Here is an 18,927-nt window from a genome sequence, read left to right as displayed (position 1 = left end):
CGACAAGACAGCCCAGGGGCGACCAATCTAAGGAGATCAGACACATACATGCACACACTTCTGCTCAAACACTGCGAGGATTGGCGAAGACTGAAGCGGTCACCGGAGAGCAGAGGAGAGGACAGGCAGGCGGGTCGGCCGAAGTGAGATGGATGTTGGCTCTTGGAGGAACCTCACAGAGCCGTGCTGCTGGGACTTAGAGATAATTTGCTGCTTGTCTGCGGGAACAAGATGTAAAGCCATACTTTATTGTTGTCCTTGCCGCTCCTCCTACCACGGGCCAGAATGGAAATGACCTGTGTGTGATTGGATTGTGTGCAAAGTAAGCAAACATCCTTCCGCATACATGCAGGCGGCGCTGCAAATCATACCAACAGGAAGTCCAAGTGTGCATGAGCGTATGTGACGGATCGCGGAGGCCTGCACAGGTTCAGTTCACAGTTGATGATGACAGCTTTTGACTTGTAAGGTCTATTTTTAATTAGCTACATGGTCATTAAAATGTGTTAATTGTATGCATTGTGTTAATGCTGTGTCAAAGTCAGCTAAGGACGAGGCTCAGCGGAAACTGTGGTTTAGCGACTCCAGTAATGCAGTGTGACCCTGTGTAATTTCAAAATGATAATTGGAAGAAGTCCCCCTGCCCCCTCTGTGCGCACACACACACACACACACACACACACACACACACACACACACACACACATGCACACACTTCATCCATCCACAAACTTTGGCACATGAGAAAGCAATACAGCTCCCCCTTTTGGCGGGATCTCTACAGGGATTAGTGTGTTTTCATCAAAGGGTAACATCAGAATTAGTGCACAACACATTCATCAGGCAGGAAAACACATCAAACATAACGGGTAATTCTCCAAAGCGTGGAAATTCACCGGCGTTTCCAAAAATATGAAGATAAATTACAAAGCGCTGCACAGAAATGCACCCTCCGCACCCTTGAGGTTATCGTTCGGTGCAATGTGGCAGTTTGGTGATTCTGAAAAAGAGGCAGCATAAACTCCTCTCTAAAGCTAAGCAACCCCTCTGTGGAGAAAATTAATTATTCATATAAAAGCATCACAATAATATAACTCAGCCCTGCCTTGAATAATGCATTTTAGATGGGAGGTCCTCAACTAAGCAAGATGTAAAACATAAGAATGTTCAATTTTCTTTGCATTTTGCACAGTGAAGGTCAATGTGCATCAAGTATAGCTACAACAGGATCAGATTTAGCAACCAAAAAAACTGCTTTCAAATGTTTCCTCTTCAATTCTGCTCTGCAATTCTACGTAAAAGCTGTGAAAGTCAACAGTGGCCAGCAATAGGAGCATGAAATGCCTACGCTCACATGCACGACCTCAGACAGGAAACCTAAAGGCATAACAATGACTGCTCAAGTGTCATGTCAGTGTCAGATTTGTTTGGTGGAGTTCTGAAATTTGCCCCGTGGGGCTGAAACTGTGGCACGACAGTCGCCATTTTGGTTCAAGTCTCCCAAACGGATGTGCCCGGAACCTGGAAGCCCTGGAATGAACGGGGCTCCGTCATAAACTGTATATACTTTATATACATATAGACTTTATACATATATATATATATATATATATATATATATATATATATATATATATATATATATATATATATATATATATTCTCACAGTCTATGGGCTCCGTACAACCGAGGTGCGGCGTTCATGACCTCACAGGAATGTCGTAAATATAAGAACACACGGAGCTGTCACACATGTAGCCAAGAAGCGGGACTTTTGTCGAAACTCAAATTAATGCAAAGCGAAGTCGTCATATTAGTTTAATTAATTGTTTAATATCCTTTGTTAGCATGATAGAAAATGTGTTCTGTTTTAATCTTGTTGTTGTTACTTTATAATGCTGTGCTAACTCATAGGTAGCTAATAGTCCGTGACAAGCGATTTCAGCGCACCGAAGGTATAAAAAGACAGTGAATGCAACACACGGTTACGCGTCTTCCGGTTGTTTGGTAAACGCAGCTGCACAACATGAACGCTTCTGTTGTGGTCCGAAGGTTAGCGGCTCTGTCCGGGGCCTCGGCGGTGGCAGCTGGGGCGTACGGAGCTCACGGTAGGCACTAGCTTAATCTCCGTATCTTTCTAATTCAGCGAAATAGTGAAAGGAGTCAGGGAGAACTAGCAAGCTAGCACTTATCTTCTCCAGACTCCATATCAAAATATGGCGATTTAAAGTTCGGCTCCTTATCACGCGGCTCCATAAAGCTAAAATACCGACTCAGGACTGTTGCTAATCTTCAACAGGCTAATATTTAATTCGGCTTCCTAACTAACTAACAGGCATCGCGTTATTTCACTAAAATACACAATTTCGTAATGAAGGTGACCCGCCTCCTCAGAGTGTCATGATGGGTGAATGGGCAACATACAGATCTTGAAACGTTATTTCCATATTTCACTCTGATAAGTACAAAGGTACTAAATTAATCCAATACTAAGGTAATTCTACTTCCACATTAATATCACATTGTGTACTGTCTAGCTAGGCCAATAGTTTTCCAGTTGTTTGCTTTTTAATCAGTCTTATCAGTGTTGATTTACAGCTGTAATCATGTGTCTGTGTGTGATTTGGAAATTGAATTCTTCATACATGATCCGCCTTGTGGCAACAGCACTTGACAATCACTGAGCTACACTGGAGTCGCCAGTTTAGGCTACCAGCTGGATTGAGATCGGTGCATCGAATAAGTTTATGTGATGGTAATTTGGATGATCGACCATTTAAGTAGTAGAGTAGGAGACTAAAATGCCACAGTGCAATCCCTCAAATATACAATAAATTTGCTGTCTGTGTTGCTGATCAAGCAACACCAAAATCCCTCTTCATGTTTGGTCTAATGACAGCTTATCTACAAAGAGATAACTCTTTCCTCTGCATCCTCTATCTCATAGTTTTCATCTTTTTTCTATTTAAAAAAACTTAACATCCACGTCCTTCAAGCTTTGCCTTGAATTAGTCAGCCAGCTACCATCAGATGCCGACAATGATGAGCCCTGTAACGACTGAAAATGTTGGCGTGCCAAGTAGATGTGCTGCTTCAATAATGCACAGAAAAAACAAAATATAGGCTGTCAGTGATATCGTCTTGTTTTTAAAATTTACATAAGGTGAAAGAATCAGGACTGAATAAGAGCTGGGCCAATCTATTGCTATAATCTTGTAGAAGCATTATGCTGGTTTTCACAAGAACTACTGGACGCCTCGTGGCTTCAGAGGATTTATGATCCACAAAGAAATAATTATTAAAATGATGTGTGCAGCACTCATGGGAAGTCATTAAACTTATCATCACCCTGTGTCATGTTCAGTTCATATGTGATTATGTGTAACATTTCATTTCCATACTGCACCATTTCATTTTTTCTGTTCCATGTTTCTCATTTTAGGTTTCAAAAACAGTGACCCTGATGACTACCAGAGAGTGGTATGTAAATAGAACTGTTAAGAAATTCTGCTGAAAATTTTCTGATGCTGTTTCAATATTAAGAAACTCTTTGTACATTGATATCGGCTGTCTGACTCCCCAAACCATTTACATTAAATGTGGAGATAACTATAAAATGACTCCCCCAAAGTCTTGCAGGTTACATTTTAAGATGAACCTAGAAGAATATATTTACACAGGAAAGCATCGTTCTAGGTTTTGTGTCAGGTTGGTGACCCGAATACAACTAAAATTATGAAAGAATAAAAAAATTAAGAGAAATTAAATTAAAGTAAATACTGTGGAGATACATGTACGACTGCTGCTTTAGATTGTGTTTTGCTTTACCAGTTTGTTGTATGATTCTGGAAACTGTCGAAGGTTTAGCACCAAAGTGCTGCACATAAATGTATTTTTCAGGTTCGACAGCGTGCAGGAGTCTGTTTACAACTTTTGGCACATCGCTAAAAACACTTTCTGCTTGAGTGAACCCGCTGCTGATCATCATCTTGATTTACAGTCACTGTAGCAACACTTATTCACTCACAGCAAGCTAAAAAGTTGCCAAAAGATCATTTTTCCTCACTTGTTGAATTGCACTATTGATCTGAAAACTTTCTTGGCCTCAAAAACTGGTAAAAGGTTTCTTTTTCAGAGTAAGATCTGTCCCTTATGTGATTAGAGAACTTGCCCTAATTGATGAAAATGGTGTAATAGGTGTCTGATGGCAGCCCTTCTACATTAGTGGCTCATTACGTATCCTCTTATAATCCATTTACACTCCATAATACTAGCCCTTTTCAGGCCTTTCCAGAAAATGTTTGATTGACTGAACTGAAGACTGATTGGAGAGAGCTGGATACTTCTGAAAGCTCTGTCTTTTGTGTATGTGCCTTTCCAGCTATTTGAAACTGCCAACAAGTACCATTTTTACCACAGCCTGGCCCTGCTGGGAGCTGCCCACTCTGGCAAACCTGCTGTGGTGAGTATGGACGCCTGCTACCATCTCACAGGGATGGAGGTACTTAAGTATGCCTTGAAATGGAACCAGTGTGTTAGTGTCACTCTGGTCTTTTCTGTCTGTCTTCGCTTACAGAATCAGTATTCCTATGGACTGTAATTACAGAAGATGCTGTTTTGAATGAACTCTGCCTTATAAACAGCGATGGAAACTTTTAAAAACTTGCGCCTGTACCAGGAGTGCTTAAAACAAATGTTTAATGTTAAAAGAGACTGTCAAGGAGATTCTGTGTCATCCATAACTTTAGAATTCATCACTAAACGGAGTCGTAATCGAAATAGTCAGTGCGAGACTTTGGAAGGACTTGGATTTGTGCATGCCTTCTAGAAGTGGAGCCCAAACACAGTAGGGAAGTTCTAAATTCTCCAGAAATCCTCTGTAAGCCTGAAAAATAACCCGGTGTGTTTTTCTGTGCCCAGTGTGAGGAGCTATGTGGCTGAGGGGGCCCCACTGTAGTATAAAGAAAGTACCGTATGTCTGCTTATCAGCCTGAGCACATGGATGTAGGAAATCATGAATTGGCACAGAAGATCTGCAGGTCTTTCTGTCTTCTAATGCACTTGTCTAAATGAACTTTGAATGTAGCATTATTCCTATTTAACCTACCCTACAAAATGCATCGCGAGGCCAAGTTTGGAGCTGTGGGAAACCACGAAACAGACCACTGTTATCGGGTCACGATTACTTTATCTAGTTCTGTGTTTCTAGTGGACTTTCACACAACTCTGCTGTGAAGAATGAAGGATGCTGTAGTAAGACGACAAAAACAGAGAGTCTTTATTTCTCTTCTGTGGCAACAGACACAGCAACCCTATGAAACAGATCTAGAGATTGCTACTTTACACTCCACCTTCTGTATTTCCTAAGAAACCGCTATTCTCACATCCTCTGGCACATCTTAATTTGTATTTTCAGCCCCCATATTGGCACACCTCCCCTGTTTTCTACTGTTATTTTAGGCTGTCCAGTAGTAGGAGAAAATTGGATATGTGCAGAGATGGTGGAGTAGATTAATTTGAAATTTGTTACAGAGAAAAATCGATGCACAAATAGGGTTGTAAATTGGTGTAAGCCTGATGTCTATTATATTAAGTGATGAACATGACCTGTTGCAGTTGAAAATGTATGAAAGCTTGTTAGCAAGCAAGCAAAGAGATCAAAAAGGTCTGTTTTTAAAACAGCAGAAACAGAAGTGAATGGAGAACAGAGTGCTGGTAAATGGTTAAATTGCCCAGTTTCCTGACACGGCAAGCGGCAGCAGTTTGAATGTGAATTTCACCAAATGCACTGAAAACGTACTGGCAGTTTCAGAATCGCACCGTGCATGGACATTTTTTTAAACAGTGTTAAATAACATCCAATTTGAAATAATTTTCAAAAATCCTTGGAAAATGGCGAGAGGTGGCATTGAAGGTTCACTTCAGCTTTTCTGACAGCGCTGTGGAGGCTGAAAAGGTTGCCGTGCTCCAAAGTGAATGAAATATGGTGCATTGTCAGAGTTAAAAGGATGCTTTGAAACCAGAGTGGAGGCAAACATTTGGCCTTGACTGCTGGAAGGTTTGGACAGGCTGATTCACCATCCCCGGCTCACTTTGCATCTTTTCTGCGGCGTTGTGTGACTGGAGGCAGGCTGCATATTTTCACTTCACATCCACAGATTTATGTGTATGTCTTGATTTGGGGAACTTTTTTATGCACTTCCAACGCAAGTCTGAAAGCGTCTTTGTACAGATGTAACCTCACTGATTAAAAATGCTGTTTCCCAACAGGCCGGTACCATCCTGATCGCAGGCATGGGGATGTTCTGTGGCGCCTTGTACCACCAGGCTCTGACAGGGGACCCCGGCCTCCGCAAAGTGGCTCCCATGGGGGGCGTCGCTATGATCGCCGGCTGGCTGGCCATGATTCTCTGAACTGTGACAGCTCACGTCTTCTCCAAGGGGCCACTATGTGACACTAAACTGTCAGACTGCTAATGGATGAACTGGAGAGCTTGTAAGAGTTTGGCTGAGGGGCAGCGCTGAGTTGTAATGTCACCCGTCCAACCACCGCCTGCCTTGGGTTGTGGGTGTCACCAGGAGATAAGGTCACAACAGGATTATCACTTTTCGACCGTTGCTTTCTGTTTCTGACTGAGGCCCTTTGATGAGTTAAACTGGAGAAGAAGAAGAATTTATTGCTTAAAACGAAGAAATTGCTGTGGGATGTTTTTATCTAATCACCAATAAGCTAACATACATTTCAGTAATCAAGTCCAGTCTTGTAATTATTCTATTTTTACTGTGTTTCCCCCTACAGCAGTAAATACAGTGTAGGTGACTAAATAGAGTAAAAATATAAAAATGAATGTGAAGGCTTTAAATTCAAATAAATATTTTTCATTACACCAATTTTGTGCAGCTGATCATTGCAGCCGGAGGGTGAATCTTAGTGGGTTTACTATTTGCTTTACTTTAGCTTCAATGAGGTGAAAAGTTGTGGCTTTGTTATGAGACAACACAACAACTCCTGCATGAGTTGTCATACAATTTAGCACGTAATATTTATGGTCTACAGACCACAAATCCAATACTGATCCACCAGTGTTTCTGCTACTGGCACAGGAGGTTTTAATTTATCTAGTGCTTTCATTTGTGGCTACAAATTACAACTACTATTAGTCTTATCGGGTCATTTTTTGTGGAAAGATTTCATACTTGCGTCTTTTTCAAGTTTGTAATTTACTCTTACACCATGTAATCTTTTTTTTTTACATAAAATTATAGCTCTCTACTGTGTAGGCTAACAATTTGAATTCATTTCCAAACCTTTGGTAGCCATGAATCCCTTCTTAGAGTACAGGTTTTCAGTACTCTTTTTACCACTGCATATATGGATCAATGCAAGCTTGATGGAGTTACAGCTTGTTATAGTCCTCAAAGGCCAACTGATCACAATGGACTTCCACCAGTGCTACTTCAGCTGGCTTCCTCTGAGTGGTTTTCAGCAAAGGGTGGATAAATCCATAGGATTCACCACCTATGGCAGCTGAAGGAAGTCATCTCTCTTGCAGTGCTGAATGTCTTCATAGCCTCAAGCATTTGATTCTCTAAGTGGCTGAGCACAAAGGAGTTCATTACCAATGGCCTCCCCTCAGCCGGGACCATGTTCCAACCACTCCGCATTCAAATTGAAAGTGAAATCCATTGAAACACTAATTCTCCTTCCTGACTGTAGGCCCACGAATGGGGACCTTTAGAAAATAGCTGTATAAATCTCCGGGTCAATTTGCTGGGGTCGGCACATAAGCCGAGGCTCTGCTCAGAAGAGAAGGCACTATTGACCGAACACATTGCCAACGAGCTCTTGATCACGACTCATAAAGCCCTCATTAGAATTATGTAGCTGCTGGGAAGTCGTCTGCTGTTCCAGGACCAAGCAATCACACATAGAGAAAAGCTCTGACACCCAGTCACACATCCCCGACTCCCAGCTTTCACGTTTACAGAAGACACCTGACTGAAAGCTACAGGGTGTTCCACTCTGTTTGATGCATATTTGAAGCGCTGTCATCAAATTTTCAGTCACTTATTAAATACTTGAGTGGGAAGTCGCATGATTCTCTGACAAGATGTGAGCAGTCTTATTTTATTGCTACTTTTTTCTTCGTCTCTGTAGCTGACATTCATGTGTGGATCCTGTTGCTGCCAGCACAGCACCTCAGTGTTAAAATCCATTAACTGGATCACAGCGTTCTGCTCTGGCAGGCCACATTTAATGTGTGAGCGCATGAGAGGGCGAGAAATGGAAAGTGAGATAAAGAGAGACCCTTGTGTTTGGGCCTTAATCTCCTTTACCATAACTTCCAGCGTGATTCAGACAAAGCTGATTGGTTCTTTCACAGTGAATAAGAGGAGCGCTTGTCATTTCTTTACATTGTTTTTCTACAGCACTCAGCTTACAATGCCGTTGAATGAACACCCCATTCTTGAAATGTATCAGCAGGAGAAGAAAATGGATTTCTGCAAAGTGATGCACTTGATTACACATATTAAATACAGGTTTCCATACGTAAATCAGCATCTTAACTTTTATTCACCATCTACCCTCACGTGAATCACTTGATTTACCTAATTCTGGCCTCTCAAAAATCTGCACCACACATACAATATGTACTAAAATCATCACATTAGCATCAAGGTTCATTCTGGAAAAAGCTATTGACTTCTCCTTACAATAGATCCATTGCCATGACAACTCCACCAACTGGACTCCGTACACTTTGCTCACCAATTATTCCACTGTACGCTTATCGACCACAGCATTAAAACCACTGAGAGGTGAAGTGAATAACATTGATTATCTCGTTACACTGACACCTGTCAAGAGGTGGGCAAGTCGATGCGTTGGAAGTCAGAAAAATGGGATCTGAGGGCTGAATTGTAACGGATAGACGCCCGGGTCAGAGCATCTACAGAATGATAAGTCTTGTTGGGTGTTGCTGGTATGCAGTGGTTGGTACCTACCTTCAAGAAAGGTGACCTGGTGAACTGAAAATGGGCACCTAAGACTGAAGGCTGTCCAAAAAATGCTCAAAAACTTCACTGCTAGCTGTGATAGAAAGATATCAGAACAGTATCAGTGCATTGCAGTTAGCTGTTCCTGTACCTATAATGAGCATGCAAGCATTAGAACTGGACTATGGAGCAATGGAAGAAGGTGGCACAAGGGAAAAGATAGCAACAAGATGCATGAAGTGAAGGAGGCAAGCTAGTGGAGGTAGTGTGATGCTTTTGGCAATGTTCTGCTGGGTCAGCTTGAGTCCTGGCATTGGATTGGACGCCACTTTGACACCTACTAAGCATTAGGTGACTTTCAGCTGCAGGAACTTGGGGCATGAATGTTTACTAGAGCTGCCTTATAGTCGGTCCTTTCAGGCATTCTGTTTCCAGTGATTGCAAGTCAAGTTTAAAAAATGGTAGTTACTGGACCTAACTCCAGTTATATGAGGAAATAGAACAATGAAGGTGATGATGTTGGAGAAAACAGCATGAAGACGGTGCAAAATTGAACCGTGATGTCCTCTCTGAGTTTATCCAATCAGCTTTGAGACCCACACAGTAGAAGTGCATAGAGGCGGTACTTTTTTCTAGCCAAACATGATCATGGAAGATGTTCTACAGGGAAAACTCTTGTGGATTGGCGATGCACAAAAGTTGAGGCTGCCTTAAAGGTCTCAGCTCTCAAGTTCCTGCATCGGAAAACAGCCTGTTGTTGCAAAACCACATACACCACTTTATGGCAGCAGCATTCTGTTATGGCAGTCGATTTTCTTAGCAAGATAATGCGCCCTGGCAAACTGCAAAAATTGTACAGGAAAAAGTTTGAGGACCATGAGAAAGTGTTGAAGTGTTTTGCCTCCACAGTCCCCAGATCTCAATCCAACAAAGCATCTGTGGGACGTGCCATTGAAGCCCCACTGCACAAATTCATCCAATGTCTCCACACCTTTAGAATTCTGGTGGAGTCCACGCCTCAGGGCTATGTTGGATGACTGAGCGAGGACAATACAATATTAGGCAGGTGGTTGTAATGTTGTTTCTGAAATCAGTGTGAAACAGTTTCCTGTGCAGAAAAGCATTTTAGGTTTATGAGGCGACTCTAAGATCCCAATGCCAAATCAGAAAATTAAATTGCCTACAGCCTGTCTCTCGGTTTGGAGACACATGCATCGATCGTGCTGTTGTGAGACGGACACAGTTATTTAATAAAGTCAAAGAACAGCTTGAGACAGCGCCTGAATGTGGATGTTTCAAAGTGTGAGAGGGATGTGATTTGGATGTCAGGATGAAGAGCTCAGCTCTGCTGGGCACCGGCCCAGTTTAACTGCCGCTTACTCCTTGCATGGTCACTCAGTTTTACTGCACTTGCCAGATTCTTTCTGTGTCTGAAAGGAAAAGTTTGACATTTGGGGAAATATACTCATTAACTTTCTGGCAGAGAGTCGGATTAAAGATCAATACCATGTTCATGAAATAACAGCAAGTTTTTGAGCTAGCCTAACATAAAGACCAGAAACATTTTGGGAGAGCTAGCCTGGCACCGTCTAATGCTCCCAAATCAGCCTATCAGATCTTCTGAAGCTTATTAATTAGTAGGAATTAATTAACCGTATATTTAGTTTGTTTAATACGTACAAAAACTAAAGTGTAAAAATCACAATTCACCATTTCACGGGGATTTTGTGCCAGACTGTTTCTTGGCCAGACGCAGTAATCTCCTGGAGTCTCTGCTGGTCATCTGGCAACTGCTCAGAGCCAAGAAATACTTGGAAAGAGCCACGCTAGCTGTTTACCCATTTCCAGTCTTTATTCTAAGCTCATCAGCTGCTCGCTGGAGCTTCATATTTAACAGATATGACAGAGGTATCAAAGTTCTCATTGAACTCTGCCAGGAAAGTGAATAAGCATATTTCACGAACTGTCAAACTGCTCCGATGACTGATTCGACTGCTCCGCGTAGCAGGAAAAGCACAGTTGCTACTAATAGCATCATTGACAGCTCATTCAAGAGTCCCAGTCAGTCATGACGGTGTGACAGCGAACCAGCATGTACAACACCAGGACTCTGAAAATGAGGCAGCTTTTCCGACTGTGATGTATTAAAGTGTTTGTTTGTGGGTGCGTTTGGGATGATTTACATGCATCCTGCTAAAATGAGCGATCAGGAAAAAAAGACTTTAAATCGGCTGTGATTCAGAGCTGTGAAACAATAAAACATGAAAATTGGCAAGAATACTTTCTCTGGCATTGTGTGCTGCAATCCACAGACCTAAATAAGCAGGACGGTCTACACCCACTGATGGAAAGTCTGTCTGGTTTTTGCCTCAGTCTGTACTGTTGTGAGCATCAGAGAAAAAAGAAGCACAGACAGAAATGGTAGATATTGTTAATTATACCTCCAGGGACCCTCCCCTGCACTTCACAAGCGTTCCTCTGCTTTATTTCTCCACTAAAGAATATATTATTTAGTTAAAAAAAAACGCCCCCCTCTCCTTTCCCTGTCTCGCCCTTTTCTCGTCTTACCCTGCAGACGAATTTAATTACATCAGCTCCTTCTGTTTGGGGGAAAGGGCTCCTTGTTTCATTGATTTCATGCTCCTGTTTTGGTCAGAAATGAAGAGAGCGGTTGTGTGCGAGAGTCATCGGTCATGAATAGTAAGGTGATAGAGAGCTTAAAGGAGCTGATGTGGACGGATGTGCACTCTTCAGATCCTCAATCTAAAGACCTGAAAGAAACTCTTTGCCCAGGCCATCTTCCTTGATTACCCCGAGCTTCCTCTCTTTCATTCACAGGGACTGGTGGGACACACAGATACCTGACAACAGACACACACGGGCAATATATTAAAGTGCATGCTTTATAATACACACCACAGCGGTGCCAAATCCTCTCTCCAAGGCATCAATCAGGCTGAGGCGGATCGCACAGTGAAGCGGAATGACTGTAATGGCCATCCCACATCCCGCTTCCCCCCTCTGACCTTTTCAAGCCACTTAAATGATGGTCAGCGCTATCGCGCCCTCAGATGGATGACCGCCCTCACTTCAATGGACACCGAGGCCTCATCACTACAGCCCCCTTTTTCACGGCTTTAAACCCAATCATTTCACTTCAATCCGCAAGCACAGGTCTGACGGCGGTGCATCAGAGGAACTAAAGCGACGGCACCGGGGGGAGCAGTCATTGTTGCCGTATCGCCATAACCACAATCAAGCAGCAGTCGTCTAACAGAGTAATGGGAATTATTATTAGCCAGCTGGGAGATGCTATAGAGGGGGGATTATGTTGTGTAAATGATATTACATAAAGAGTCTTTTAATGACACTGTGAAGGTTTACAACTGGGAATAAATGTAATAAATAAGCGTTTCTCCTGCAAGTGATCATAACACGGCGGCGCAGTTATTAGACCACAGTTTTCTTAGTTTTGCCTAATGAAGTGAGGCAATCAAGACGTGATTTAAGTGGAGGCTTTCAGCTTTAATTCGAAGGGTTTAACAAAAATACTGCAGCAACCATTTAAGAATTATACAGCTCTCCATTTTCACAAACTTAACCAGACAATCAATTTAACGCTCAACTTGGTATTTCATGATTTATTAAGGAAATAAAAGTTCTTGAATGCAGGGAATTCTCAATATCAGGTCAAAAGAGGTGTCGATGAACTCTCACTGACCTGACAGTAGTAGTGCCTGGAGGGAAAAAAAATGAAATAAATGAATTTGTGTTTGGTTGCCTAGTTGATCCCTTCCTGTTTGGCAAACGACCATAGCTTAGGATCTGACTGTGAGCATAAAGATTGAAAATACAACCGTGCAATAAATAACCACAACAGGGAGCAGCCAGATGCTTCCAGATAAACATCCTCCCTGCACCGTCCACGCTTGGTTTATGTACATTTTGTAGGGGGCACATTTATACCACTTTTGCAATGATCTGTGAGAAAGTCCCTCAGGAAAGTCTGCAGACATTCAGGCTCCCGGAGAGGGCGCCTGGGGTCGAGAAGCCTGCATCAGAGCCCTCATGCATTAAATGGTTCTGACAGTGGGACAGCCCTGGAACGGGGAACTGGGAATGTGCCTCAGAGTGCTTGAGTGTGAAGATTGGGATTGAGCCAGAGAGATAGCAGAAACTAGGAGCGGCCAAATAAGCAATTTGGTATGTTCTTTAAGAGGAGGAATGGTCTGGTGAGCTCAGAAATACCAAAAACCCTCAGAGGATCTAGTAAAAAGTGGATGATTGCAGATTTTTTTCCTCGGTGAGGGGAGACAGTCACAACATCTCACCAGGTAAAGAACTACCTCGGGTTTATTTCAAGATGCAAACCACTGCTGAAACTGATTAGATTTTACAAGAAAGCATCTGCACATTTCTGGAAAAAGATTCTCAAACCAGTTGAACTTTTACCGGGGAAGTGAAGAGTGTGGACAAGGAGAGGAAGCGCATCAGATCATCTGTCAAACACAGAGACAGCACTATGGCATGGGCATGTATAGTTGCCAGTGAAAGTGGGTCACTGGTGTTTACTGATGATGTGACTGCCGATAGAAGTAGCAGAATAAATCCTGAAGTGTATGGAGCTGCACTTTCTGCTCAGACTCACTCAGATGCTTCAAAAACGAGGACGGAGCTTCACGGTGCAGACGGATAATGACCTAGAACATACAGGGAAGGCAGCTCAGACGGGCAAAGTAATGGAATGCTCTTAAGTGGCCGAGCCAGTCACCTGATCTGAACCCGACTGAGCTGCTTTTCACTGACTGAAGACAAATCTGAAGGCAGAAAGACCGAAAAACAAGCTGCAGCTGCATTAAACGTTTGCAAAGCATGTCAAGGGATGAAACGCAGTAGCTGGAGATGTCCATGGAATCCAAATATTACAAATAATTCTCAGATTTCTAACTGTATCAGCTTGTTCAAGTATTTTTGAGCCTCTGAAAATGGAAGGACTATGTAAAAAATGTAATTCTTAATCTTTCAATGCAAAAGTTTAGTTAAAGCCCTTGAATTATAGCTGACGGTCTGTCACATCGCGTTCCTCAAGTCAGAGCCAGTGTGGCGGCAGATAGAAGCAAAATGATAAAAAATGTCAACTTACAAAAGGCCTTTGGATCTGATGGTATTAGCTCATTAGCACTAATTGTCAGAAAAGACACTTTTTGTAAAATTTTGTGGCACTTTGCTCGACTATTTTCATTCTTACCTCCATGCATACGTGCCATTAGGACTTACTGTACTTCATACCACCACATGTATTTCACAAGTGCGTTTTACATAATGTAGATTTTACATAAAGGTTTCCATTTTTTTGGGCTCATAATCCCTTTGTGACCAAAAAAAAAAAAATACAATTCCTATTTCATTGCAGCTTGCTTCATCTTCCTGGCCCCATTTATCATATCACAGGTGTCAGATCTATTTAGTTTTCTGTTTTCTTTATTTGCATTTTACATACCAGCAAAACAGAAAACACACAACATGAAACACACAACACAAATCATCCCGTCAGTTTTCATATGACTTCAGATGACCTCAGAACCACTGAATTTGGGTTTTAGTTGAAAACACAATCAATATTATTATTGTTAATCTTATCATTATTAATATTATTGATCATTATAATAATGATAATGTAGAATATCTAGTAACAACATAATAAAAATCCTAATAAAAAATATAATGCATAATTCAAACACTGTCAAGGAAAGAAAGGAATGCTGGATTATCAAAGTTATTAATTGAAATAAAAACTTTATTTATATAGCATTTGTATTAGTGCTCAGTGAAACAAACGTTAGAAATAGATAACATGCAATGAATAAAACTAAAAGAGAAACACACCTGACGATAATTTTAAGTAGTTTACTCCACCTAGAACTTCAAATAACACAACAACATACAGACTGCGTCAGTATTAAAAATACTGTTAATGTTATGATAATATAGATTTTTTTCTGCTATATTACTGTGTTCACATGTGATCATTTAAATACATCCTCCAGTAATTTCAGCTGCAGAGATTGTACTTGTAACGGATTATTTTTTACATTGTTTCCGTTGTATTTTATAGGATATAAAAACCTCCAGCACTGACCTGATTAAAATGTCCGACAGTTGTTCACAGGGTTAAGCTTACTTGGAAAATGGAAACCTTTACCTTGGGATTACCTTGGAGAGCAAAACAATTTAACTTCATCTGTCTCAGTGTAGTCAAATTCAGTGTAGCGGTTATAACTCGTGACAGGAATCTAATAGGCTCTGTTAAATTTAAATCAAACAAAGCCAAAAACCTAATGGTTTTCAAAACACATATCAACAATTCAGGGACGTCTCAGGGTGAACTGGGCTGAACTGCAGGCTGTGTTTACACTGAGCAGACAGGAAGAGAGACTGAGAGGAAAATCAAACAACTTGATCGATAAAATAAATGTACCAAGGATGAAAAAGGGCATACAGTACAGCGAGCAGGTTGTCAGCAAAATGTTGGAAGATACATTCAGCAGATATCTTTCTAGAGTTCAAGAGCACAGTACCGTGAAAAACACCGAGTTTGTAGAGCTTGTAAAGATGTAAGTAAATCTCTGTGATCTGTGGAGACACTATGTTTACTACCTGCATTGGTTCTACATATTCATTCCAGGATTTATCAGCTTTTGTAACTTTATGTTTCAGTGAAAAATGAGCCCACAGTAAAGAAAGTATGATGTGTGAATGCTTATGATGACGGACACTGGTTGGAAGTCATTAATCGTCACAGGAGTCTCAGTCACGGTGTCCATTTGTTTGCTAAATTTGAACGCTTTTCACATCAACACAAACTGGAAACCACATATATATGAAATGAAACAAATATACAGGCAAGAAGAACACAAAACACAAGTAAAATTAAAAGGTTAGAACAAGGTAAATGTTCTGTTTAATTTGAATAACAATGTTTTTTGCATTTACAGTGACAAAAATAGCTGCAAATTCACTTTTTCACTTAAAAAAATAACATTTATTTTTTTCCCCGATCAACTAATAGCTGTCTAATTGTTTCAGCTTGACTTCTTGTGTTTCTAATCGAGAAATCATTAATTTCATTGGGTTTCATTTGTCCTTTAAAAAAGAAATCACTTAGTTTTTCTCTGAGAATCAGATGAATGTGAAGTCAAAGACGCATGTTTTGTCCATAAGTGTCAAAAGGTGTAAAAAGGTTTGGAAAAATGAGGTTTGGATTTTTATTTTCTTGAAAAATATCCCAATTCAAATACTAATTGATGGCTGATGAAACATTTATTAAAAGTTCATATGTCACTTATCTTGAATATGGACATTTTTCTTCTATTTTAAAACGCTAACATTAGCCAGCTTCAAAAATGGAGATCTATTTTGTCAGCTATTTATGTGCATGACATTTCCTTCCAGCAGCTCCTCTATCCTATTTCCCATTTCCCCTTTCCCTCCATAATGCCACTTTTCTGCCCTGCCTTTCACTCTTTTATCACTTTTGCTGAACAAGCACTGACTTGGTGCCAGACAGTGAATCTCTGAAAATCACACCAACACTTGACCTGAAACGTTGCCACCACATGACTGCAATTTCATCCTGATCTGACTTGCAAAGAGGAGTATTTTTAAGGTGCCGCCACCTCCAGACAGCGGTGATATATAGTGAGGTGTGAAGAGAGGTGGGCATGTTTCTCCGGTCCTTCGCTCCTGGGTTTAAGAAAAAGTCAAGGAAAGTTAAAAGCAGAGAGTTTAAGAGACATTTTTTGAAGTGTCTCACTCTGTCTGCTGAAGGCCAGGGATGTCTCTTACCCCTCATTTGGCAAATAGCTCGTGTCACCCCCTCCACTCGCTCATTAAGTGGTGTTTGACAGCATTATCTTGATAAATGTTCCACTTACGCCACGGGAAAGGCTGATGAATCCGACTCCGTACGGTCAGTCGGTGTGATTGCAGTCCACGAGGTTGGTAATGATCCATCGACAGGCTAAGAGAGAGGTCTGACAGGTTATTCCAGACGCCATCAATCCAGGGGAAATTTCGCAGTGATGCAGGAAATGAATAACTTGGGGTGCAATCAAGGAGGTTTATGCACACATATTAAACAGTAAATGCTTCCCAAAAGACAAAACTTTCATTATACAGAAAGAAATTTCAGCAGTGATATGATCAAAAAATGGAAAACAACACAAATTTTTTTAGTATTCATTTCCACCTAAACTGAAGATTTTTTTAAAAAAAGCTGAGATTTTGAGAAGTTTTTCCTTAAAAAAAAAAAAAACTATTTTACACACAAATATCAATTTTCCCACCATAAGAAGTAAAAAGTACTATTCACTCTGAGTCTTTGATGTAATCTATACAGATTTTTCTATTTTTTGATCTTGCTTGTGATCCAATAATTATTGATATCATCCTGTGAGTTAATAGTAATCAATATTTCACAAGAAAGATGAGGAGTTTGGAGAAAAGTTATAATTTGGTGTGTCTTGTGAGTCTCCTGAAGTTAGGAAAATGCTGGAAACTCCTTTCAAATTAAGATATTTTTGGTTCTCTGTGGATAAGATTAAATGAATATTTGATTAAAGTTATTTTTGTAGAGTTTGGTTGATTAGAAGGATTTTTTTGGGAATATGTCAACTGTAAATTTACAAACTATAGTCAAAGATATCCATACTGAGCGGACATTTGGATACAGCACTGGTTATATACATAGAATTTAGCGTAAACATATCTGAGTTGATCTAATGTAATCAAATCTAATATAATTTAAAAAAAAAATACCCAAGTACATTCGAATAAAAAATATGCATATGTTTAAACCCAAAGGAGAAAACTAATCACACACAAAATGAGCAAAAATGTCATCATATCCCATAAGTCTCATAAGTAAGGAGGCTTCTAAAGCACAAATTATTTCATTTTTCAACCTTTTTTCTTTAGATTTTAGTAACTTTTAATTAAATATTGTGATACTCCAACTTGGGCCCTCAGTGGAAGCTGGATTTCTGTATTTGTACTCACATTGTCTGAATACACAGAACAATAAGTTTAATTTATTCAATTCTCCTCGAATTTTTAACAGAGAAAACACATTTAGAACTTTGTTACACTGAATCATCACACATATTACATTTCTGTTTGTACATGAACATAATTGCAGTGTCTTCATGTAAAGCGTTTGCTATTAATCGAGCCACCACTTTCACTGAGATATGTAGAACTAGAACACAGACATAGGAAGCTCAAAATCAAATCTGATGAACGTATTTTAGTGTTACCAAACAATACCAAACACCAAAATTAAAAGATTTTACTTAAATCTGGAGGCATATCTAGTTCATTTTAGTTTATTTTGTATGACAAACACTGATTGCTCTCCTCTCTATTATCCTTCTGTTTCTGCATTATTTTACCTTTTATCCAGTTGTTTTTACCAGTTAAAATTACTTTTAAAGATCATTTTACGTCATATAATGCCGTTTTTCACCGGCCAAAAAGTGACTACAGCACTGACATGGTGACTGAATTGTTGACATAACTTGCTTTCATTATATTATTTGGTATAGAACCCACCAAAATGCTATTTACTGTCTAAACATGGATATTAAGTGGTCTGAATGTCAGAAATAATGCTTAAGTTCGTCTGATTGTGCCGTAAACTGCAGATTTTGTTTATTTTTTGTGAGTCTGATCAGTTTTTGACACTGGACATCAACTATCCAATAACAGTGCAATGCAAATATGTTTTTTGTGGCATTGATTTTTAATGTGTGCAATAAATCATCATGAATAAGCACTTAGGAGTATGCACTGACCACTAAAACCACTTCCAACACTGTATGCAAACGCTTCAACGGTTATTACTAACAGCATCACTCTATAATACATTGATT

General features: G+C 40.3%; 1 protein-coding gene across 1 annotated transcript; it reads left to right on the top strand.

Moving 5' to 3' along the window:
• The first annotated feature begins 1,966 nt into the window (after nucleotides 1–1,966).
• On the top strand, nucleotides 1,967–6,892 carry tmem256 (transmembrane protein 256). The gene is made up of 4 exons (XM_022204780.2): nucleotides 1,967–2,109; nucleotides 3,444–3,481; nucleotides 4,383–4,463; nucleotides 6,272–6,892. Exons 1-4 carry the CDS (start codon nucleotides 2,028–2,030, stop codon nucleotides 6,413–6,415), a joined length of 345 nt encoding a protein of 114 aa, XP_022060472.1. The 5' UTR covers nucleotides 1,967–2,027; the 3' UTR covers nucleotides 6,416–6,892.
• Nucleotides 6,893–18,927: the final 12,035 nt, after the last annotated feature.

The sequence above is a fragment of the Acanthochromis polyacanthus genome, chromosome 23 (assembly GCF_021347895.1).
Source record: "Acanthochromis polyacanthus isolate Apoly-LR-REF ecotype Palm Island chromosome 23, KAUST_Apoly_ChrSc, whole genome shotgun sequence".
Taxonomy (NCBI): Eukaryota; Metazoa; Chordata; class Actinopteri; family Pomacentridae; genus Acanthochromis; species Acanthochromis polyacanthus.
This window is presented reverse-complemented; position numbering and strand designations above follow the sequence as displayed.